The sequence below is a fragment of the Dunckerocampus dactyliophorus genome, chromosome 19, assembly GCF_027744805.1.
Source record: "Dunckerocampus dactyliophorus isolate RoL2022-P2 chromosome 19, RoL_Ddac_1.1, whole genome shotgun sequence".
Lineage (NCBI taxonomy): Eukaryota > Metazoa > Chordata > Actinopteri > Syngnathiformes > Syngnathidae > Dunckerocampus > Dunckerocampus dactyliophorus.
Genome location: NC_072837.1, coordinates 1,330,531 through 1,355,842, shown reverse-complemented (window position 1 = coordinate 1,355,842; position 25,312 = coordinate 1,330,531). Strand labels below are relative to the sequence as shown.

Here is a 25,312-nt window from a genome sequence, read left to right as displayed (position 1 = left end):
AACCTCAGCATATTTCTCCGAACATAACTCGCCACAGTCGACATTCTCCTGATATGTTGTCGTCTTATACTCCAAAATGACTCGCAGAAGTAATTCCACTTCGTCGTAAGACTTTTTAGTGTTTTTACGTACTATTGTGTCACCTTTATATGTCACCCAAAAAAACGGTTTAACTTGCCGTGGTTGGTTTCCTTTTTTTCAGCACAGCCAAACAAGTGAGACTGTACAGTTGACAGACTGTATCAATACATCAGGCCTAAAATCACCCAAAAACCTAAAATGCTGTTTGCATAAAAATGCCTAACATGCGTAATGAAGCCTTCTTAAACCCTAGAAAACAAATATAAAATGTATCGTTCAGAAAGTCACGTACAGTAATCCCTCCTCTTGGGTGGTTCTACACCCAACCGTGATAAGGATTCCTTCTTTCTGGAGTTTGAGCATAGAAAGCCTGCTTATAGCACTTTTTAGCATTATTAGAGCTGTCTAGACATGAAATAACACCCCTATAGTCTCCTTTACACTTGTATTACCCAATAGAGTAGAATGTACAAGTAGTAGTACAGGAAATAAGCCATTAAAGACAGCTGGAAATGTGTTCCAGTCATCGGGGAGCCTAATGGGGTGGGGACAGGAAGTGACATCAGGGGTTCAGGGATGAGTTTTAGCTTGTCGTAGGTTACGATAGTAGCCCATGTTAGGGATTATCGTGTCTGTTGTGACGCCTGTGATGCTTGTGTGTCTCGCTGAACATTACAGTAACATTACTGACACCTAGTGACCAGTGCACAATACTACGTACCACAAGGCCTTTGAATGCGTCTTCTGAATGCCTTGTATTTGTATTTTAGTTCAATCAGACATTTCTATGGTTGAAAATGCTTTAGTTAACGTTTACTTAAATATACATACTTTTTGACTTACATACTTCTTTAACCGTGTTCAACCATGAAACTGCATCATTTATTCATTAATATATTTTTCAAAAACTGTGACAGGGTGAAACCACAAAATTTGAAGTGCGACGTGGCGAGTGATTACTGCACTGTAGTTTGTTACGTGCAAGATTGCACAAAAAACGCAGCAACATTTTGTCAAAAATAGCTCATAAAAATGCATCCATACAAAAACCAAGGATTGAATGTATTCCATCCATCCATCCATTTTCTATACCGCTTCTCCTCTTTAGGGTCCATGCTGGAGCCTAACCCAGCTGACTTCAGGCGACAGACGGGGTACACACTTGGACTGGGCGCCAGCCAGGATTGATTGTATTATCTTTAGTATTTACCTTCAAAGCAAGGCGACGCCTCAGGAAGTGTTTATTTACTGACTAATGCACACGACAAACAACGTGTTCCATTTCAAGAAAATGTTTTTGTCCACCTCAAGAAAGATGAATAAAGCATCCTTGATCATCCAGAGGGAATATTGGGCCTTTCAGATCCATAATGTGCCTTTTCACATTAGTCAGCTACTTGGTGGCACTGTTGGCATACCTTTCACCCTCCCTCTCTGCAAACACAAAGGCTGTTTGTGCTCTAATTAATCAATGAAGAGCTTTTCAACAAAGAGCAATCTAAAGGTGATGTCTTGTTTCACTGGCTGTTTACTTTTGCTTTGAAATCATGGTGAACACTACTGATCGTAAATCCCTTGACCGATTTTTACCATTTCAAGACTCGCCGGCAGTTTGAAGTCTGCACTTTGGGGTCTGCGTGGCTGCCTCGTCATCTTTCATGCTGCGCCAGCATTTTCCACACCCACGAGGTCCAAGAATCCTAAGCGTTAATACGTACAAATCAACTTGTCATTGTGGCTACATGCCGTTTTTCTGCCTAGCAACAAGCAGGTGATGCCACGTGGAAAAAATTACCAGGAAAGGTTGGTTTGCTGGTATCTCACTTACATAAGAGGTTGGTATCTCGTATGAAAGCATCCTTCTCCTCATACAACAAAAACAAGGCATCGCCTTACATAAGCAGGTGTCGTCAGTTGTGCAATTAAAAGCACGCCAGCCTCCCTGCTGTGACGCTGCTTTGCGTGACACCAGCGTGGAAGAATAAGGTTGTTTTTGCAGCCGTCAGCTAAAGGAACCTGCTAAACCAGAAGGGGAGCTCCGCGATGTAGGCCAAACGTGTTGTTTAACTAGACGGTGACGTCTGTTAGCGAAAACGACACCGAGTTCACCTCAGCGCTGCAGCGTGCAGCTGTGTCCTGCAGTGGCATCAGGACAAAAGGGAAGGAAGGAAGAGAGGCGCACGCTGCCTTATTGTTCCCACCACTTCAACGCTCTGTGCCTGAAGCGCGCTATCATGTTGTGGCACGGGAGCGCAGAGGGCTTTCATCCACGGCAGGAAGACGGCAAAGTGACGCAGGAAACCGCGGCGGCAAAAAGGTCATGCGGTGGACTTCCTCTGATTGACTTGACTGACAATTAAGGCTGTAAAATATATTTCACAATGGTGCACATTCTGGACTGATATCTATACAGACAGGAACCATACTTGGTTACGAGTGGGTGTTCAAAAATAAATATACAGTCGTCCCTCGTTTATCGCAGTTAAACGTGAGCTGTCCTATCTAGTCTGCTCGGATGAGAGGTGAAACGTCTTCTCACACAACCTGAACAGTCCAGTTGCGATCGATTGCATGCCCTGAGGAAACAAATAAAGTTGTCAAACTCAAAATATAAGGAAAAATAATGTCATTTTTGTGGCATATCAACGTGGCCGTTGCAGCCATTCATTTTTCAGCACGTTGCCCACGCTGGAAACATTTTGGACACCCCTGCACTCCAGTATGTCATATTGTTATGCATTGTAGCACGCAATGAGGCACTACAGTATGTCATATCGTTATGCATTGTAGCACGCAATGAGGCACTACAGTATGTCATATTGTTATGCATTGTAGCACACAATGAGGCACTACAGTATGTCATATCGTTATGCATTGTAGCACGTAATGAGGCACTACAGTATGTCATATCGTTATGCATTGTAGCACGCAATGAGGCACTACAGTATGTCATATTGTTATGCATTGTAGCACGCAATGAGGCACTACAGTATGTCATATTGTTATGCATTGTAACACACAATGAGGCACTACAGTATGTCATATTGTTATGCATTGTAGCACACAATGAGGCACTACAGTATGTCATATTGTTATGCATTGTAGCACGCAATGAGGCACTACAGTATGTCATATTGTTATGCATTGTAGCACACAATGAGGCACTACAGTATGTCATATTGTTATGCATTGTAGCACGCAATGAGGCACTACAGTATGTCATATTATTATGCATTGTAGCACGCAATGAGGCACTACAGTATGTCATATTGTTATGCAGTGCAGCACACAATGAGGCACTACAGTATGTCATATTGTTATGCAGTGCAGCACACAATGAGGCACTACAGTATGTCATATTGTTATGCATTGTAGCACGTATGACATATTTTTGGTACTAGTAGAAGTTATTTGAAATAAGCATAATGGACTACGAACTATCCCTTCCCTTCCAAGACTGGTCATGGTCTATAAACGTGTGTGCTCTCTCTTCAGTGTCCTCCTGGTTCCAGGCCTCTTCTCTCCCAGGATGAAGTGGAGTGGAGTGGGCCAATGCCAAGAGTCGTCCCCCCCCCCAGGCCTGTCCTACTGGGCTTGTTTGAGGACATCTGCTGCCATGCCCAAATATTGTTTTTGGCTGAGCGGCTGCTTGCACAGAATAGAGCGCGGAGACTATTTTTACCCCAGCGGGACGTCTGTGTTAACATATAAAACAATGCCTGCATCCCATGCTCTTCCATCTGTGATGATGAACTTTAAAAGTTCCAAAATGCTGCCTTGCTCATTGGGACAGCAAATGTTAGCTTACCCTGTTGATGCGGTATTATGCTCCGCAGTCTCCACTTGGCTGCAGCGCTCCATTTTCTGTCCTATTGGATAAATGTTGAAAAAGAAAAACAATAGAAGATGGAAATAAGGGGAAAAATGTAATTAAAATGAAGAAAAATTAAAGAGAAAAATATAGAAAAAATGTAAACATGAAGAGAGAAAAATACTGAAGTTAGAACAAGGAAACAGAAAAAAGTTGAGAACTTTGTCCTTTATAACTTTATTCTTGTAATATTCTACCTTTACTTGCATCAACATTTTGTTTTTTTTTAAATAAAATGCCATTTTATTCTTGTAATATTTGGATTCAAGTCTCAAGAAAAATGACTTTATTCTCATAAAATTAAATGTTCTCCATCATCAAATGAGCTCTGGCAAAACAAAAAAAAACACCACTTAACTTTCAGAAGGAACGTGTACGCCATCCTCACCTTTGACCTTTTCCATCATGGCCAACCAGCATCATCCAACGCCAGCATCATCTGCGGACAGAAGAGCAGTTTCACTGGCAGATTACTATCACTTCCCTGCTTCTTATACTATTTTCTCATTTTTCTTCTCTCTCCTATCTTGCTTTGTTTGTTTTATTTTGAAGTGATGAAGTTCAATATGACACTTTTGCAGAGCCGCTGGAAATGCGAACTTCGCTCGTAGATAAATAAAGTATCTATCTATTAGATTATTAGGACAAACAGAAAAAGTTCCTTGCATACAAAGGAACTTGCACGCCAACCTCACCTTTGACCTTTTGGCCATCTTGCGCCATATCTCCTTTAAAATCCTTTCAAAGAAATAAAAACATAATAATTGTTGTTTCCAGCCAGTTTGGCACCGGAGCCAAGCGGCGCTTTGTGTAATTGCATAAGAACATCATTATTTTAATTGGACTTACAAAGCTCGTTAACAAATCACGTTTACGACGCAAACCGCCATTACACGCCCGTTACTTAATTAGCGAAACCACGCGCACGTACCGGACCTGCGTGTCGAGCTGTTATGTCACCGTGTCAGCTGACATTCCAAAAAAAAAAAGTTAACGTCGGCCGTCATCATCACGAGCCAGACTGTTGCAAACAAGCCGTCTGCATGATACGATATGTAAAACAGGAACGACGACACCAAAAACACGTTTGACAGAAGATGCTAACGTGATAGTGAACAACATGGCCTCAGGGTGTGTGGATTTAAATGCTGCTTTGTTTTGCTTTCCCATCATTTTAATGTTTGACATGGCTGATGTTTGTCACCGAGGAAAAAACACCTTTTGGCACGCAATCGCTGGCCTTTGTCTTTTTTCTTGTCAAATAAGCATTTTTTTCATTTTTTACAAAAATGACTTGTATCGGTATAAAACGGAAAAAAACTGAGTTTAAGTTTTTTTCCTGCGAAGGCACGCATCGGCGCCTCACGTGTGCCACAGCACGGTCCATCGGTGGCGGAGAAAAACGGAGCAGACACAACAAAAGAGAGAAAATGTGCATGGCTGAAGGCGGCGGAGAAGACGAACAAACTGTTGCTAAACGGGCAGGTACATCTGTCATACGGAAGTGACAGAGTTTCGATAGAGCAGCAGTGGAGCAAGAGACCGTAATATGCAACGGTGACGGCAAACGGTAGGAACGCAACAAATTTGTTCTACCGTCTCAAACGCAAACACAGACTTGAGTACGAAGAGTGTGTCATGAAGTGTGAGACAGAGCCAGCTAGCGAGCACGTCTCCACTTCCCCAGTACAACAACGATGGCATGAACCAACTGATGCGGTGTCATATTATTTAGCCCAAGACAGGATGCTTTTATACTCAGTGGAAAAGCGCAATATTTAGAGGTAGTTTTTTTTTTAAATACCAATAATTTATTCTCATAAAATCATTTTTCTGTTTTTCCTTATAAAATTATGTTCCCATTTTACAGCATATCATAAAATTATCACAACCAATAAGAGTTTTTCATTAAAATACCAACACTTTATTCCCATAACATGACAATAAAATTCTCATCAAAATGTTTCCTGCCTTGTAAAAAGATGTTGTATGATGTCATACAAATGAATGAGCACTTCCAACAGGTCTCTCCTTAAAATACCAATACTTTAGTCTCATGAAATTACAAAAAAAATGTTACTTTTCTTGTAGAATTACATTATTCTCATAAAATGAAGACATTTTCTACCAAAATAAAGTCAAAATGATCACTTTATTATTGTGCTGTGACTTTCTCTTTCAGTTCCTGCTTTTCGCGTGCGGTCATTGGCCGGTCCAGATGTCAATCATGACATGCAAGTTCAAGGAAGATAACTGTCATATTTCTATTGAATATATTAAGACTATTAAAGTATTGTTTGTTAAAGTGTTTTTGTCTTATTTAGGAGCATCAACGTATGAAGTCTGTCCTCAAACATAGCCACCCGAGTTTCTAATATCATCCAAGCTGTTTATTAACAAGTTCTCATCGTTGTGGCTCCATAACGACAATAAAGCGGCAGACACACAAATGGGATTTGAAGCCTGATTACATGCTATGATGTCTTCCCACAGTCTCGGACAGACAAAGTTGTGTTTTGGAGGCTCCAGAGGCTGTTTGGCAGTCTGAAGCAAGCCTGTCCGCTCATCTGTCTTCAATTAGGACGCCAGTCAGCAGCACATAAATACCCACTTATCATCTCGATACGGCCCTGGGATGACACAATTGGAGGCACCACGGCTCCCCTCGTGCCTCCTCACTTCAATTAAGAAAGGAGAGGTTGAAATAGTACCTGGCCTGCTCGGCAAGGACAGCGGGTGACGTCATATTGGTCAAAAAGGAGCAAGTAAAGGCACAAGCTAATACTAGCTTATTAGTTTCCCTCCATTGTTGTTTTTTAGAGTGTTCAGACCGATGCGGTCAATGTAGCTTGGTTTTCGCAGTATCCATTAGTACTAAATGGGAAATCGAAGCGACACTGTGCATTGCAACGCGCCCCCTTCAGGACTGGAGTGGAAGAGCCAGACATGTGGCGGTCACTTCCTCCATTACGTCTACTAGTAATCGTGTCGTCATTTCACCGAGTGAGCGTTCCATTTTCCCACACAAGAAAACGCAAGAATGTGAGGCTGCAATAATAAATGTCATAATGTTGCTAGCATCAAGTTGCATTTTTAACAAGTGAAGGTTCAAAATTATCTGAAATTTGTTTTTTAACAGCAACAGCTGAAGTTTCAATTTTACGAGAATAAAAATGTTGCAATATTGGGAGAATAAAGTCGTAATTTTCACGAGAGAATGTTCCATTTCCCTACCCCCCAATAGTCACATTTTTACAAGAGTGTTACGAGTGTTAATAGTTTGAAATAGTTACACTTACATAGGGTTAAAAGTGTTAAAAATTTTAGAATTTAAAAAAGTTGTATATTATAGTAGGATATATTAGGAGGAAGTTGTCATGTTAACGAGGGACTGTTCCGTTTTCCTACACAAATGTGTGACAGTAAAGTCTTAACTAATAAAGCTTTACAACAAAAGAATGATTACAATATGCAAATGTAAAATTGCAAGAATTACGTCCACATTTTAACGAGCAAACTCAAAACCTCCCTCACGAGTTGTACATTTTCCAAAAATAAATCAGCATTTAATGTGTCGTTTGAGCGTTTGAGGCAAAATAATAAACGTGATTGACAGGTTGCTTGACAGCAAGCCCCGCCCTCCCTGCCTCCTTCCTTGACCCTTTTTTTTCTTTTCTGTTCTCTTCCCCGGCATGTCGTCAAAGGTGATAATTGAAATGTCATCGCTCGGCAACACACCTCAATGGCTCTGTTGGAGCGGGACACCTGCACCGTGGTCTCCCGCAACAACACAAACAACACAAGAAAGACACACAAGTGGGGAAATGAAGCACCACAATCAGGCGCTGCGCTACGCTAAGTCTCGTGAGCTGATAGCGGCCTAGCATGAGGGCGTCGCCCGGACTGACTGGGCCAGAGAAGAGAGAAGTCTTTGTTGAGGCCCCGTGCGAAAAAGCGCTGAGACAAGCACAACCTCAACACACGCCCCGCCCCTCTCCTTTTTTCTCCCTGAGGACACACATACAAACGTGTACTTGTGCATTTATCAGCCCTCCCAGGAGACACGACTTTCTCTTGAGCTGCCGGAGACACACAGGACCGCCTTTGTGGGCCACACCTTCGCTCTGGACGTTCTAGCACTGCAGGCCCCCATCCGCAGGCAGATGCGGATGGGGGCGCAAGGTGATCTTTTTACCAGAATTAAGGCAAAATGATGGAATAGAATGAAAACAAAAAAGAATAGAGTGGTATATTTTGAGAAAAAAAAGCAAAAATAAAGATGGAATTCTGCAAGATAATGTTGCATCTTTGCAACAGCGTTCAAACACTATTTGAAAAAAAAAGCACTAAAATTGCACCAAAAAAAACTGCGAAACAGTGAGTCCGCGAAAGGTGAAGCGAGGGAACACTGTACATGTTAAAAAAAAAAAAAAGTAATTGGAAGGAGCGAGTGTTAGATTTTGGCACACGAGGCAACAATGGGAATTCCATGAGAACAGTCCTATCTGCCTGGAAAAAGCTGGAATATTCCAAGCGTATAAAACACGTTCTCTGGTTGTGCAAACAATAAGACATCGTAAGCGACAAATGAACGTGAGCGTTGTGTTGTGAGCGCAAACAGTCAGCCTGACAATGATTGATATGGTTTGTTTAAACAGGATACAGCGACTCTCACTTACTGTAATACACTGTTTGCAGACAACAGAAACAACACACGCACTGTCTCCGCGTGTGTGTGTGCGTGCGTGTGTGTGTGTGTGTGTGGAGTGTTGAAAACAAGGCCCAGAGGTGACAGTTGTAACTGCTCTTGAAACATTTTAATATCAACACGCCGCAGCTCTCCTGGCACGGCTGCGGTGTGTGTGTGTGAGTGTGTGTGTGCGTGTGTGTGTGTTATTATCCTGGTGAGGTTGGGGTCAGGCCTGCTTTTTAAGTGTGTCAGCCCACAACCTCGGGGAGGCGCTGGCCGACTCCCAGTTCACGTCAGGTTCCACCTTGCCCCCCACGGGGCAGCTTGTGCGACGTCATCAAATGCCTCCGTCGTTCATGGAAAAAAAAAAGCGCGATGCTTAAGGATATTCTCTGATTTAGTGTGTGACATCAGCAGCCTTTAACTCGCTTATGGACTCGTTGGTGTCGCTCAGACTGACAGGATGTACGTTGTTGCTGTATCTTTGATTGGCAGGTCCGGCACAATATGCCAAAATGGTCGTCCACACTCCTTTCCTCTTGCATCCAGCTTGACGTCGGCCGCCAAGACGACAGGGAGGAGTCTACCATGCCAAGGGTGTCCCAGCGTTTTCCAGCGAGGGGCACATGTGAACAATGAAAGGATGCAACTTTGATATTTTGTAGAAGTGGAAGTGTTCGTAAGCTACGTATGTTACACAAAAATAATGCATTCCAGCTTAGTGATGTACAGTCGCTGAAAAAGACTATTATTAGCATGAATGTCGCTCTTTGCTCTTTTTGTCCCATATTTGCTGTTTTTCTTGAATGTTTTCAACTTTCTTCATAAATCATCATTGTAAATGTTCTTCTGGTAATATTATGGCTTTATTCCCATAATATTATAACCTTTTCCCCCAAACAGATTTTCCAAAAATTACCACTTTTTTTTTGTTTGTGTCTTTTTTTTTAGCATTTCAACTCTACGCTCCTGAAATGAAATGATTTCTCCTCATATTACAAGTTTGTGCTTGTACAATTGCCTCTTTTTTCTCGATAAAATGCAACTTTTGGCTCAATGTTTTGTCGTTATTTTTGTAAAATTGCAGCTGTTTTTTAAAAAAAATTTGTTGTAAATCTTGTAAATTTATGACTTTTTTCCTCATAAATTTATGACTTCATTCTCGTACTGTTACATCTTTTGTTCCTTGTAAATTTGCGACTTTATTCTCGTAATCTCAGATTATTTTTCTTCCCTCAATGTGGTCGAGTGGTGCACAGGTGTGAATGCACGTTTGTTTATACGTGCGACCACTCCAGAGTGCACCCTGCCTCTTGCCCCAAGTTAGCTGGGATAGGCTCCAGCATCCGCCTGTCACCCAATGAGGACAAGCGGCATAGAAAATGATGAGTGTATGAAAGGTTGCTAATAAAATGGCCTTCCCGAGAACGAGAAACAAAATCCAGACGTTTTTTTTCTTCAGTTGACAATAAAGTTTTAATGAAAAAAAAGTACCCATTGAACATCAAAAAGAAACAAAGAGATTGTAAGATTTTGCAGAGCCAAGCTCTTATGTACAGCATATTGCACTAGAAAAAAAAGAAAGAAAGAAGAAGCTCCCGCCTTCTCTGCGTGGTGCGCCATCTTTGTCTGTTTGTTTGTTTGGGGGGTGCGCAGAGCAGCCCCAAAGACGACACTGTCGGTCGATGCTTGAAGAAAACAAACTGCTACATCTGGACTGGGTCTCGCTTCATCGGACTAACGTGAGTGTGAAATCCTTGAGACCACTCTGAAGAAAGCAAAGTGAAGACTCACGCCGCGCCGCGCACAAACCCCGGAAACAAAACCCCCCAAAATCCAAAAGACGCTCCACCCGTTGACTTTGTGTTTCCGCCCGTGAAGTTACATTCAAAAGAAACAGCCTCTCTTAGAATCAGGAATGTCTGACATGCAGTTTTTTGTACACAGATTGAAAAAAAGCCCTTGAACTTACTGAGTGTCACAGCAGACTTAGCAGGAAACGAAAATAAAAAAATGCCACAACATTGATTATAGAAAAAAAGCCAAAAAAGTTTGTTTGTCTTAGAAAAATTGAAAAATGTTCAATACAAATTGCCTGGCTGTCAAATTCATATTAAATGTATCAAAAAACACCGACTGGTCACAGCACTTGACAGTTAAGATGCACCCCCCCTCCACGAGTGTACAAATCTCATGTGAAAGACACTGAAGGTTGAACCAAAGAAGAAGCGTACGTTTGATAATACTGGGCACCGCGGTGACTCATTCCTCCTTCAGCCCTGCCGGGTCGCGGGTCATTCATGGGGGGGCTCGTGTTCAGCACAGGAGTGGAAAGAGCTCAAACGAGCGTTTGTACAGTGCATGTGGATTGCAAACAGTCTGATAGAAAAGAAAGCCGCCTCCTCCCGCTGAAGATGCGTGTGCCTCGTGAGAATCATTTGAGCGGCGTTGCACCGCCGGTGATGACGATCGGAAAGGAGCACGTCTCACAAGGCACATCTGATACATCTGATTGTCCGTTGTCTCGTGAGAACGCACGAGGCACATGGCTTTTTAGACCGACGTCGCCACCCGGGCCACGCCCTCACGGCTGAATGCAACAACGAGGAGAACACACACGAGCTAGCGTCTATACAGTAGCAAATATACACCAAATAAATAAGTAAATAAATTAAGAAAACCATTGGGGAGTAACCCGACGTGACGCTCGGCTAAGAAAAGAGCGAGAGGTCCGAATTGGCTCAGCGTTCAGTGTTTGCAGGAAACAAACCGTGTCAAATTCCCATCGATGGCGTCCTGCATGGAGGTCTCACTCCAGCCCCAACAACAACAAAAAAGCATCAGCTTGTCGACTACTCCCGCAAAAGGACAAAAAAAACAACAACAAAATCCAAATAAAACCCATCAGTGTCTTCAAAAGTCCAGAATACATCCAACTTTATGTGTGGAGTCAAAACAAACAGCGGCCGCGTTCGATGATTACCGTAGCCGTGACACCAAAATGGCGGCATTTGATGAAATGTCCATGATTGATTGATTGATGGTTGTTTTTTTAAATATTACTTTAAGTGGCAAATAATAACGAGTTTGCACAGGTGACACGCAACTTGGCATAGCTCAACAGCGCCACTGCTGGATGCGGCAAGTACTGCACTCCAGTGCAACTCCATTGCTTTAACGGAAACGTGCACATCTTTTGGACTTGCCCATCAGCCACAACCTTATGAGACATATGGAAACATGAAACGAGGCAGCTACGAACGGCTCACCTAGAAAGCCTTCTGAAAAAACCTCCAAAAAGCGGCAGCAACGCTCCATTTCCATCATGTGAGCTGCATGTGAACCACATTGTTATTATTATTAGCGTTACTAACATTGTTACGCCCAAGAAATACGTTACTGGCGTAGTGACACCTCGTCACACCACAGTGGCTAGCCACTAGCCGGCTAGCGACTAGCTTCACCACCACTAGCCAAAGGTAACGCTACATATCGGAGCTGCCGCCACTGCTGCTGTGTGTTCCTTTCTATGTTGCTGCGTGAAATCAATGTGTCCAGGAAGGAAGTTCCGCTAATGCTTACAATGACAAAAATAGGGCCAAATATTGTAAGTATGACGTGCTATCATGAATGTACCTGTTACTGCATGCTTACAGCGTGGGTAGAAAACCATAACACCTTGTTGGAGGTGTTAATAGCGGGCTTCCTAGGCGTGCGTTAATTAGCCACCTCGTTTTAGCTGTTTTTATATCTTTAGAACGCACAGAAAAGAGAAAGACGTAAGGGTTGCGGATGATGAGCAACATTCCAAAACAAGTGTGCTTTCCCTTTAAGGCAGGGGTGTCCAAAGGAGGCCTCAAAACTTTATTTTCTTTAAATTAATTATCTTTACATTTTGTAAAAAGGCTAAAAAGCCCTTCATATATTATCTTTCAGACAAATCTGTTTTTTAATGACTAATGATTCATATCAACATTTCAGCTTTTCGTCTGTGGTTTGCCTTTTTGCCTTATTTTTTGGGGGGGTTTTGGTTCTATTTTATTTCTAACGATAAAAAAACGAGCTGCCGGCTGCCAACAGCCCAGAGGCCGTACCTCGGACACCCCCGCTTTTAAAATCAACAATCACGGCGTGCGCGTTGTCCAAAAGCCGCTCGGAACGCCACGCTTGCGGAGCTGAGCCTCGGTGGAAGCGGAACCCAAACGGTGGCATCGGGACGTCAATAACGCTTTTGCTCAAAGATTGTCCCGAGAAGCTTCACAACGAAACCTTCTGAGCAGCAGGCTCGATCGGTCACACCTCCCCACTTGTTTGTGCTCGTTTGATTTCAAAATGGCCGACGGCGGCGAACGCCAGCGTAAATTCAAGTATGCGCCCGTCATAGGCGGGGGGGGGGGGCGGATGGATGATCAAATGCGCCGGTGTGAAGCAGGCAAAGGTAAAGTTCGGGGCTTATTGTTTGGAGTTTGGAGGAATGTTGTGGTTCGAGTCCTTTTAGGCGTTCGTCCACGACTGACTTCCTCCCTGCGGCGGCGGGGGAGAAGAATAAGGCATCCCCCGCACGATGACGACAGTTCCTTCCCTTGAAATAAAAAGAGCTGTACAAAATAGGTCATCTTACAAGTATTTCCAAAATATCTCTTCAAACTCAATGGCTTCTTCTTGAACGGGGAGGGGGGATTAAAAAATAAAGGGGGGGGAGAGGGGCAAATAAAAAAAATGCCATCAGTCTCCGTCCAGCGGTGACCAGAGTTTTCTTTATCTCTTCTTCATAGTCGATTTAAACACAAAATCCAAACCCGTGTTCCATCTTACAGTGCCATCTCTGAAAGTCTGGTCCCGTGACAAGCGAGGGGGGGCGGGGGGCGGGAGGGGGAGTAAACGGAGGCTGAAGGCGGGACCGAGCCCTTCATCTCTCCTCTCCTCTCAGGCGAGGGATGGGAGGCTGCCTGGGGAACAGGAAGCCAAACAGGGCCATGGTGAGGCGCATCCAGGCGGGCAGGTTTTGTCTCTGGTGCCTCAGGAACTGCAAAAATAAAAACAACATTCAGTTTCTGTGCCGGAAGCGCCAGCGGTACATCAGGTCCACTTGTAATGTTTGCATTCTGCTATGTGTTTAAGGTAGAGCCGTTGGGCTGAGCCTACAGACAAAGGGGCTCAGGTTCCACGACCTCACGTGCACCTCCTGGCTCCTCCACTGCACGCTTGGCATCCGGACGGCTGACGTTCACGAGGGCTTTAAATGCCACACCACAATCTCTAACTGCGACCACGTGATCAAACAGAAGCGTTACGTTGCCACGCATCAGCTTCCAAATATCCCCCAGAACCCAAATAAATAGGAACGCACTGGATGAAGTTCTTCATTCCAAAACGCCAAATGACTTCCTTTTTTTGCCATTCTTGTTTCCCTTCAAATGTTTTTAAAGTTATTTGGATTTTTATTGCATTTCTAATACATTTGTCAAGCACTGTATTTTTGTTTACATTGGTACCCATCAGCCTTCAAATACCCTCTAACCCCCCCAATAAACATTCTTTTTTCTTGATGAAGATGTGAAATTATATTCATGTTTTTGTAATCCCGAAGAAAAATTAGTTTCAATTCAAATCTTTGAGTTATTTGTTTGTATTTTATTTCTAATAAAATTGCCAAGCACCGTGCTGACGTACATTTATTTGGGTTTGGATGCCAGTGTGATGTCTGAGCAAACAGACTGCAGGTCACGGATGCCATGAGATCCGACAGGTGCGCCTCTGCAAGGTCTGCTCTGAAGGCTCCCTCTCATCCGTTCGGGGAGACTTTAAGATCCCAAATCACGACAAAATGGATCTTGTGAACCAGACATGCTCTCAGGGAACACGTTGGATCTCTTGTAACTAAGAGGATGATCAAAAACTAAGCGAAAGGAAACCGAGAGCGCCCCCGACTCGTTCCCGCAAGCCTCGTGGGCTGCAGACGCATGAAGGAGGCTCTTGTTGCGTGCAGCAGTGTGATGTGCTGCGCTGCTCCCACAGGCTCTCTTCTAAAAGAGGCTCCAATATTGCATGCTGTTGCATAAGCAATCCCATCTCTTTCCTGCGCTCACCAACATCAAGGCCTCTCCGGCAGCCGAGCGATGGGAGCCTGCCTGCCACGGGCTGTTTGACGCTGGCACACTGAACTGAACTGAACCGGGCGCCGCTAAATGTAACACTAATTGTCCTTAATTGCCTTCCTTCTCCTCCGCTGAGCTTATTTAAACAATAGCTCGGTTTGTCGCCAGTATCTATCCACCCTCATTGAGTCTTTTATTGGTTTGCTGTGGTCTTAACTGATGCCTCCGTGTGGTTGGACGCCGGCTTATTTGGACTTCGCGCTCGTAACGAGCCTGAGCTAATAAGACAACAAGAAAAAGCCACACATTTGCAACTTCTGCTTCTAGAAGCGAATGCAGGAATCCAGTAAAGACGAGAGGAGCATGTCACATGTCATAAAGCAGGGGCGTCCAAACTTTTTCCACCCAGAGCCACGTGCTGCAAATGACAGGATGCAAGGACCACAACATCCTCACTTTATTCCCAGCTGACTACAACTTGCTAATTTCCTCATTTTGCAAAAATGACAACTTTACAAATAATAATAATTACAAATAATGCATTTATTCTCTAATATTCCAACTCTATGCTGCTAAAATGGAATTATTTTTCCTCCTAATATTATCAGTTTATTGTTTCTCATGTTTTTCTCATGAGAATACTTTTTCATTTTTGCAATTGTTTTCCAACTATTTCAACTTTTTCTCTTGTAAATGTTCTTTTCATAATTTCGACATGATTCTCGTCACATTTTGCTAAAATGACAACTTTATTGGTTGTTTTGTTTGTTTCTCATCATGTGTGTACAAAATAACCTCTTTTTGCTGTAACATTTCAACTAACCTCATATTATCACAATGCTCATAAAATTACAACTCTTTTTTGCTATTTCACAATTTTTCATGAGGAAAATTATTGCTAATTTTTCCATGTGTTTTTTTTGTAGTTTTCTTATTAAATAAATCATATTGTAAAAATGTGTCACGGGCCGCACTTTGTCATAAAGTTATCCTGGTAACAACAATCCTGCAAGATGAGGCAAAGTGAAGTCAACCAAGACAATGTGCTGTCTTATCTGTCTGCCGTGGCAACACACACACACACACACGCACGCACGCACGCACGCACGCACGCACGCACACAAGAGGCAGGACAAGTGAGGTATTGTGGTTAGTCGTCATGTTGCTGACTGTGTCTATGAGTGTATGAGTGAGAGGCTATTTTTAGACAAGCAGATAAACAGCCAGCCTAGATACACACACACACACACACATGCACGCACGCACACACCCACACACACGCACGCACGCACGCACACACACACGCACGCACGCACGCACGCACACACGCACGCACACACACCCACACACACGCACGCACGCATGCAGCTTTCTCAATCTTTGTCTGCCATTATTTTCAATAATTCTGCTTGTGTCTGGTTGCATCGTCTTTGTCTGAGTTAATCGCACAGTCAACCCCCCCCCCCCCAAGTGCAACCACGCCTTGTTAACAGAGTCTGAGCAACAAAAGCAGCAGATAAGAAGTGTGACTCCTCGTCTTGGTTCTCCTACTCATTAACCAAGTTTTGATCATGTGACGCTCTTATCGTTGTAAACACCGACACGCCCCCCCCCCTCCCCATGTGTTATTGTAAGATGACGCCGTAGACGTGCATGAGCGTAATCGGAGTGTACCCGATGCTGTGGCCGGCCAAGCCTACATACTCACCAGTTCTATGTGGTCCTGCTGGAACTTGTCTCCGATCTCCCTTAGTTTTTGGCCGATTTGCGTCTCCACGCTCACCCCCGCCTGCTCCCCGGGCCTCCCCCCCATCCTGTCATCCTCCTCCTGTCTCCTCCTCTCCTCCTCTTCAGCTCGCCTCTCTCCTCGGTCCTCCAGAGGCTCGAACGGAGAGGGGAAATGGGATCGCAGTCCTAGAAGGTGAGCATGAGGCGCCTTAGGATGTGGACTATGACATGCCAAGGGGGTGTTCATTACGTGAGTGACAAGGATTGACTCGTCACATGACTGAGCAAACAGAGTCAAAACATACACAGTATCAACTGCACTATGCTTCCTGAAACAGGTTTGACCAAATCCTCCAACGATGGAAACTTGTGACGTGGACAAACGCCACACAGAAGAAAAGCGCTCATTCAATCAACAAAGTAAACGCTCTTCTTTCCGATGTCGCCGAGTTTACCCGTGGCCTCTAACATGTGCTTCTGCAGTCATGCCACTCGGTGAGAAAGGGATTGTGTTTTTTTAATGTCATTGTGTCATGTGCGGAGTGCCTCGCTGGTTCCCCTCTCAAGTGGGTCGAGGAGCTGGCGTGGCGCCGAGCCAAGGGCATGACATCCATTACTGGTTAGATTACACTGAGCGACAGGCTAATGACAGCCAGTGTTGTTTGCGCGCTCATGACTTTAAAACCTCCGACAATGGCCCTCGCGTCGTGACGCTGAGTCGACAAACAAACCCCCCCTTTGCTTCGATTCATTTGGGGTGATGTCACACTGATTCGATTAGACGTCGTAAAACAATACAGGAGTTAAAGTGGCGGATTTATGTGTGTGGACCCACTTACGCCATGGAGGTCATGTTTTCATTGCCGTCTGCTTGCTTGTTAGTTAGCAGGACTGCACAAAAACTATTAAACCAGTGGCGACGCCCCCCAGAGGACAGAAATGTTGCATCTGTACAAGCGGCTGCATGAGTTCTGCATACAATCACGTAATTATCCGATAGATTCATACAATGAGCTGAGGTAACGATTCCCTAGTTAAGTTTACTCACCACGCCACTGTTTGAGAAGCACTGTGTTAAACCGATATCCATTGAACGGAAAGGATTCCAGATTCTCTGTTCCCTAGTCTGCATTTTGAGCCATTTTCATCATCTGTTCACTTTGTAACCATGAAGGTTTCCCACAGGAAGTCATGGTAATACAATTAGTCAGTTCCAGAGTCAAAACTACCTTAGTGAACTGCAATACAAGAAGTTGTAATAAACACCTGTCAAAGTCAATCTAAGTACCTGATGTGTCGTAGAAGCACTCCCCCCCCCGTCTTACCGTGAAAGGGAACGCGAGGCTGCCGCTGCAAGCTGCAGGCCAGCGCGTTGATGCTGTTGTTGTTGAGGCTCTGTGGCGTGGGCGCGGCGACGCTGACGGCAGAGCGGGCCCGTCGAGATTGGAGCTGCGTGGCCGGGTCTTCGTATTTGCCGTCCCTGAAGGGCGTTCCCCAGAGCTGTGAGATGGGCCGTGACATGTCCTCCTCCTCATCATCCATCCGACGCCTCAGCGGTAAACTCCCTGTGGGACAAACACGGGAGGCGACTCGGAAACTTTAGCGCTCGTAAAGATGCGTGACATACCAATGTGGTTTGGATCTGTGATTTGTTATGACGTAAACAATGAAATACAGAAATAAACATAACATCCTGTTATCAGTGCAAACTTTGCCCTCGGGCAGCTGGAAAATGATCTCACCGTGTCAACAATAAATGGCAAATCATTAGTCACCGTAATGCCTGGTAAGAAGCTTATGCTATGTGAGGTAATACTAAAAAAGAAAAAAAGGCACGCCGCTTAGCATAAGCTACAAGTGTGAATTTATGTATCCTACCAGCTTGGGCTGCAGTCATCTTCCCTTTCATAATAAAGGGATTCACTGCAGACGCTGCAGCGGAGGAATGTATGGAAAGGCCCTGTGTAGGCGGATCCGGTGGGCGGCTAAAAGACTTCGTCAAGCTGTTCACGCTAATGTGCCAAATGGGAATTTCACTGCCAGCCAAAACGTCCACACAGGTGCCCCCCCCCCAGTGGAAACATTAACCCCTACAGGTGTATTTTCATTTGATTTTTTTTTTTTGCAATTCAACCAAGGAAACGCCGAGAAGGCTTGGTGTTTCAAGCAAATTAGCCAAGTAGGTGGGCATCTGGCTGTCATGGCTGCTCAGTACAACATGGAGACAGCATGCGGAAGGACTTGCATGTGAGATATGCTGTACACAGTTCCACTTCAAATACTGCCTTGCTTGGTGAATGCAGCTTTTATGATGGTGACAGTTGTTTTCCATTAGATTGGGAAAAGAAAAAAAAACGGTTGTGAAATTTAAACAAATCAGCGCCGTCCTGGAACGGATTGTGTTTGATCGCAGAGTTTGCACTGCATTTGGACCAAGGTGCCACAGAGCACAGCGATGCCAATGGATTAAGTTCCTCCTGCACACTGCAGCTGCTCGACAACAACAGCCACGTTCCCCTTGACTGGCTCTACCGCACCACCAAAGAGCTGCCTGTTGGCAGACGCACAAACAAGGCGGCAGGCGCGGGTGAAACCAAAGTTGCGCCTAGGCTGTTATGTGACTCACGCCACAGCCGTTTCATAAGGAGATAATGGCTTTCGCGCCATCCATAACCGACTTCTTCCTTCCTTGTCGCCACCACGCCGCTCTCCGCTACAATCTATTCATTTACCAGGGTGTCTATCGTCTTTTGTTGTGTAAGTGGACACAAAAAAGGGGCTGGGCTGACTGATAAATGCAAACGCTGAAACTGTATACACTGATACTGTGTTTGAAAGTGAGTGTGGCGGTGTACTTCTCCTTGTTCTTATCAAGTTATATGAATAAACAGCACATTTTGCAGCCAAAACAAGGAATATCTGTGCTGTACGTCTATGATATCATGACACTCTGCGCAATCCTACAATCCAAACCGACATGCGTGTGTCAAGTAAGAGGGTGGTCGATGGTAATGGTGTCAGACACACAATAACAACACACATGAACGCCCCAGGGCAGCAGGGCAGGCCTGTCAGCCACCACAAAAGCTGCGGCATTGAGTGTCTCCCTCTGCTGCTCCATCTGTGCACTGGAACCATGCACGCACAGTTCAAGCCCTACTGCGCACCTCGAGGAACCAGCAGTGCACATGACAGGAGTGTAAATGGGCGGTTTCATCACTGGAGGTTCACCGTCAACGTGCAGCGTCTTAATCCGCATGAAAGGCACTCAATGCCGGGGATGATCGACGTCTAAACACCCTTGAAACTAATCACAATCAACAATAACGTCAGCAACCATCGCATGCACATTTGTATGTCTACTCCGCCATTCAGCGCGATTGTTTTAAGTTTGTCCCTAACAAAGCAACTGTAACACATTGGCGACACGACTGCGGGAATGTTAGCAAATGTTAGTAAGGTCACTTTTTAGCCCCCCAAATAGAAGCGCGTTAAATGGAGAGAAGATGCACAAAGCAATGATGTTGACATCAATGATCAAAATGGCATCAGAAGGGTGATTGTGTCATCGGTGCAATTAGTTTATTGAATAGTGACTTGAATAGTGCAACTTTTAATAACCAAACAAAGTATTGATTTATTGGTGCCGCTGGACTTGGAAGAAACTGCGCTCAACTCAACTATGAATAAAAGTCGCCGCTTGAACGCAATATGACAGCAGCACGTCCACAAAATAAACACTTACTTAGTCGCCAACAATCATGATTTTGCCCGGGCATGCCCTGCAGGCAATCTCTCGCCGGGAGGCACTAAACAGCAATAGACACGTCATTCTTCCTAATTAACACTAAGTAAAATAAAACTCACCGCCAGCAAAAGCGTTTTCCGTTCTGATCGGTGGTATTTTGACAATTTGCACGCACTCGTTTCCAAGCAGGTGAGACGCGTAGTAGTCCCCTCCTGTCTGTGCGGCGGGTAGCGGATGTATGTCGTGTGGCGGGAGCTTGTTTTTCGCTCTAGTCTCAAGGCCACGCCCACACGTCCGAAACCACGCCCATCCTGATCATGTGGCTGGGGAGGGAGGGGCAGCCATGTTTTGCAAATACATCATACCGATCAGCACACTGAAACATTGAACTGCAACTGTTATTTGTCTTTTGGGAAATTCTAGCACATGGCGATCATAGCTTAGCTAATTTTACTACATTGCTCTGATTGTAGGTCAGTTTCTGCAAAATGGCACATAAAAATATGGATGTGTTTGTCTTAAGAAGTGTCCATCCATCCATCCATCCATCCATTCACTTGTCCCCATTTAGGGTCACGGGTGAGCTGGAGTCTATTCCAGCTGCACTATCCTCCCACCCTGGTTGCCTGTCAACCACACGGCACATGCTGCACAGACCACCATTCACACTCACATTCACACCTACGGACAATTTCTCCAGTGAATCTACACAAATGGAACTTTGGGTGCAAATGGCCCCTGAGCCGCACCTTAGACATCCTGCTCTATTACAAATGGTGACGATACATGCAGATACCACACTAGCAGGTATATAAGTGGTAAAAATGATACATATATGAGTGACAGCCCCATATAATCAAAATGAGTGCCCCTTTGGAAAGCATATTTAACATGTTGCTTGCTACATAACATAATATGCAAAGTTGTAATGTTTTTGAGGAGATTGAGGCTGAAATTCCACGTGCAATTTCAGGTTGTTGGCAGATTTGGTTGCCACAAGCTTATTCTTTTGAGGAGTGGAGATAAAAACACGGCGCCTTGCCCTTTAAGAGAAATAGTCCTCCAAACCCACAAGCTGGTGACAAGCCTTGGACCAATCAGACGGTTTGTTTTGGTCCCGCCTCCTACCCTGACACGTGGAGGGGGAAAAAAAACACACAAACCCAGAGAAGACATGTGACCCTTCTTCGCTCAGCTCAGCTCAGCTGATTGGGAGCTGCAGCTCCATGGAGTCGCAGCACCCACCCAATTGCTGGAGCCTGCCTGGCGATGACTTGTGTGCTGTCAAGGCAACAAATGGATTCAAACAGAATTAGTAGTATGCAGGTGGTTTTGTTTTTCTTTTCTTTTTTTTACAAACACTGAATTCATCAAGGGCTGTAGCAAAAACCACAAATGAATCTGTTCCGTCACCACCATAAAACCTGTAACTGTAGAAGCAACGGTTTGAGTGATATTTTCACTTAAGTAACATAATGGAGAGCCACACAAGTGTAAATACAAGTTGTCCTTATATTTACACATATTTACTAATACTTGAAAACAACTAAACATCCTTTAAAGGAAGACTGCACTCTTTTTGGGGAATTTTGCCGATCATCCGCAATCCTTGTGTGAGACATGAACACACGTCTTTCTCCTTTCTGTGCGTTCTAAAGATATAAAAACAGCTAAAAAAGAGGCAGCTAGGAATGCACGTAACAGAACTACTTTACTGGCGTAGTGACACCTCGCCACACCACACCGGCTAGTTACTAGCCCGCTAGCGACTAATTTCTCCACACACTCCCTCCCAATGCCTCAGTCCACGAGCCAAAGGTAACGCTACATACTGGAGCTGCTGCCACTGCTGCTGTGTTTTTGAGTTTGGAAACGTTAACGCTAGGTGTAGCGCTACTTTCTATGTTGCTATGTGAAATCAATGTGCCGAGGAAGGAAGTTCCGCTAATGCTTAAAATGACCAAAGTACGGCAAAATATTGTAAATATTACATGCTATCATGAAAGTGCCTGTTGCTACATGCTCACAGTAAGGCTATAGAACCGTAAAACATACTTGGAGGTTTTTGGAGGTGTTTTAAAAGCAGCAGACAATAGCCAATATTGAAGGATGGGGGTGGGGTGATTTAAGTAGATGAAACACTAACCACAATTATGGTGCGAACACAAAAACTACAGCACAACACGTAACAGGGAAGTAAACACACATGGGGCAGCTACTACTACTATGGGGAATAATAAACTATGATACCTGTAGGGTGGTCCAGATCCGATACTGATACCGTTCCGATATCAGCCAAAAAGACAGATTATATCGGCCTGCATCTAAAATCTCCGATACTGGCCCTCAGATACAAGCAGTCCATTCCAGACTCCGCACCAGCAGCAGCCCTTCTACTCAGCATGCAGGACCTTCATGCTCACAACCAGTGTTGCCAACTTGCAGACCTTGTCGCTAAATTGGGCGACATTCCAAACCCTGCTGGCAACATAAGTTCTCAAAAGAGACTAGCGTCAAACCCAGCTACTTTTTCTGACGTCGTTGGAGAGTTTTCTGGTATTTGGGGACTTAAAAGTGAAAACACATATTGATCCGCAGTTTCTGTTCTTACCGAGCAGAACCGCTGAGACGTCCGCCCTTACTTTTAGTAAACGGGATTAGGAGTACGGATGAAAAACAGCCTTTTGGCTAATTCTGGCATATTATGTCTATTAATATGCACTGCTGCTGTAAATAAATCAATAAACTAAATAACATTACTGATGCCTAGTGACCAGAATACTGCATATAACTTGTCTTTCAATATTTTATAACTAATAATAGGCCATAGTCAACCACGAAACAGCCATCATAAATTCTTTTTTGAAAAACACGCGATATAGCGAGGTAGCGATATTCGAATCGCGATATAGCGAGGGACGACTGTACGTTCATGTTTTAATACTTGAAACCCTTTTCTTGTGGGATAACCTCACCCTGACTAAACCTCCAGTGGCCCCCAGGTAAGTTGAGTTTGACACCCCTGCTTTAAACTGTCTATTGGCGTCATAAACGTCACGCCATGGATCATGCAAGTCATTTTGGAACATTGCCAACTGGCTTACAAATGTAAAAAGAAGTGAGCCTCTACAAAACATTGTATTGTACAACATGTAAACATGTAAACATGTATTTACTGTGCTAACCACACAACTTCAGGACTGCATCACAGCAGCAGTAATAGCGAAGTACTGTTCAAATGCAATCGATATGACACATTTAGAAGACGTTAATATCAATAACAACATCCATACCGTAAAAGCATGGAGCTGTTTGCCCTCTGGGCACACGTACACCAACATGATGGCTGCAAAGTGACAGCAGAATAACTGGGATCCACGGCTGCTTTCTCGCCTTATGGGCAGAGCGGGTGGGGTGGGGTGGCATCACTGGAAAAAGGAAGAAAGCCAGGAGGTTGGTGGGTACAGGAAGGAAAGTGAGACTAGTAGATAAACTCAAGTGAGTCACATTCTCCCATGAGAGTGTTTCTGGATGGAAGCGTTTGCGTGCAGCGCCGGTCAAGCCCTTACAGGATGTTCTTTTTCTTTTTCACACTGTCTCTCTGTTGTTGCACAGCTGCCGACATGTGAAGTGCCGCTTTCTCAACTTTTCACCAAGCGACAAACAACACCCCGCCGCTTGCTTGTCCAAACCCCCACAATGCGTGGCAAAAAAAGGACCCCCACCCAAAATTTCGTCTATCAGATAGATGTTGTTTTCATACTTCTACTTCTTTCTTTCTCTCTCGCTGGCTGGCTGGCGTGTTTGTTTTGGTGGGGCGGGGGCACCTAAAACATGCGCTGCCACGGCACATTCATGCAGGCTGGATGGAAAAACCAAAGCATGTGTCAGTTATTCTGCATAACGTAGAATAAAATATTCATGATGTATTAGGAGGCAAGCATCATGAAGCGTTATTATACTTTAATTAGCCATTGGGAAGATAAAGCGTACATGATGTCTCTTAATTTGGTGAGTAAGAGCGTGGAAACAAACAATAGCAGAAATCCCAGTGGAAGTAAAGAGTGTTTTGATCGGGTTTGATGTTGTAATTGCACATTTTGAGCTCTTTTTAAAAGGTGGGTCATTTCAATAAGTAATTAGTGCCCTGTGTGCTTGCTGGAATCAATCACCTTGATTTCATCCCCTAGTTTTATCAATAACTAATTAGCACTCCCAGAATTTCAACTGTAGTCAATTATCTTATTAGCAATGGACTCATGAGGTGAATGTGTTGTGTAGAGCCGTTAGCCACATTGCATCGCCCAGGGACCACAACACGATGCGCTGTCAGCGCCTGCAACTGCAATTTGCTATCTCACACTTTATTATCATGATTTTTTCATAGCAATTGGCTGTCACGTCATTGACTTTGAATGGCGCCTTTGTGTCTGAACTCGTCATCCAAACCTCTAATGTGTCAGGTGGGTCGGCAGTCGACGTGTCTCGCCGTTATCCGTTTCATCTTCTCAATCATAAGCACGTAAGCGAGCTATTTCTGCCAGACGTGGCGATGAAGGCTGTGGAAGTTTTGCAGCCAAATGAAACAATTTGCATTGTGGCTTTTGTCGCCTAATGAGTCGTGACGTCCACGTTCGCTGTTGTTTTCAGTCCTCAGTCCCCTTCTGTACACACAAACTAACATTCCATTGATGGTTCCACGAGGGGTGCGAAGAACTCACAATAAAATATCAGCGCAATACGTTACCATACCAATCACATCTCCGTGCAACAATGTGATAATCGATGTATCGGAAGAACTTCATCTATGTGACGTAACTTCCCGTGTATGAGCTGCTACGTTTTTCTCTCACTTTGACCCTGCGGCGTAAACAGCGCGGCTCTCCATGCAGTGTGGAAGATAATGAAATGTCACGTCATGTCTCAAAACACAATACTACATACAACTTGCCTTTCAATATTTTGGACTAATTTAACAATTATTTAAAAAAACAAAACCGAGACGTAGTGAAGGAGCGCTATTCAAACCGTGATACAGCAAGGGGTGACTGTAATGTGACAAATCAAAATCTGTTAAGTACCAAGCATGGGACACC

General features: G+C 44.3%; 2 protein-coding genes and 1 long non-coding RNA gene across 3 annotated transcripts in view; all 3 read right to left on the bottom strand.

The window, feature by feature from the left end:
- Positions 1 to 6,821, bottom strand: part of zc3h14 (zinc finger CCCH-type containing 14) — a 33,685-nt gene extending 26,864 nt beyond the window's left edge. Inside the window, exons 1-3 of the mRNA XM_054761567.1 lie at positions 6,664 to 6,821; positions 4,341 to 4,391; positions 3,890 to 3,950 (exon numbers count right to left, since the gene is read on the bottom strand). The gene's annotated coding sequence lies outside the window, so the exon portion shown is untranslated. The remainder of the gene's footprint in view (positions 1 to 3,889; positions 3,951 to 4,340; positions 4,392 to 6,663) is intronic.
- A 3,270-nt stretch (positions 6,822 to 10,091) lies between these two features.
- bmf2 (BCL2 modifying factor 2) lies at positions 10,092 to 20,516 on the bottom strand. Its single transcript, XM_054761076.1, has 4 exons — positions 20,336 to 20,516; positions 17,794 to 18,033; positions 16,449 to 16,654; positions 10,092 to 13,668 (listed from the first exon to the last, which is right to left on the bottom strand). Exons 2-4 carry the CDS (start codon positions 18,008 to 18,010, stop codon positions 13,552 to 13,554), a joined length of 540 nt encoding a protein of 179 aa, XP_054617051.1. The 5' UTR covers positions 18,011 to 18,033; positions 20,336 to 20,516; the 3' UTR covers positions 10,092 to 13,551.
- Positions 20,517 to 23,508: 2,992 nt separating this feature from the next.
- The window catches only part of LOC129171924 (uncharacterized), a 40,612-nt gene continuing 38,808 nt past the window's right edge, over positions 23,509 to 25,312 (bottom strand). Inside the window, exon 6 of the long non-coding RNA XR_008566862.1 lies at positions 23,509 to 23,644. This is a non-coding gene — a long non-coding RNA (uncharacterized LOC129171924). The remainder of the gene's footprint in view (positions 23,645 to 25,312) is intronic.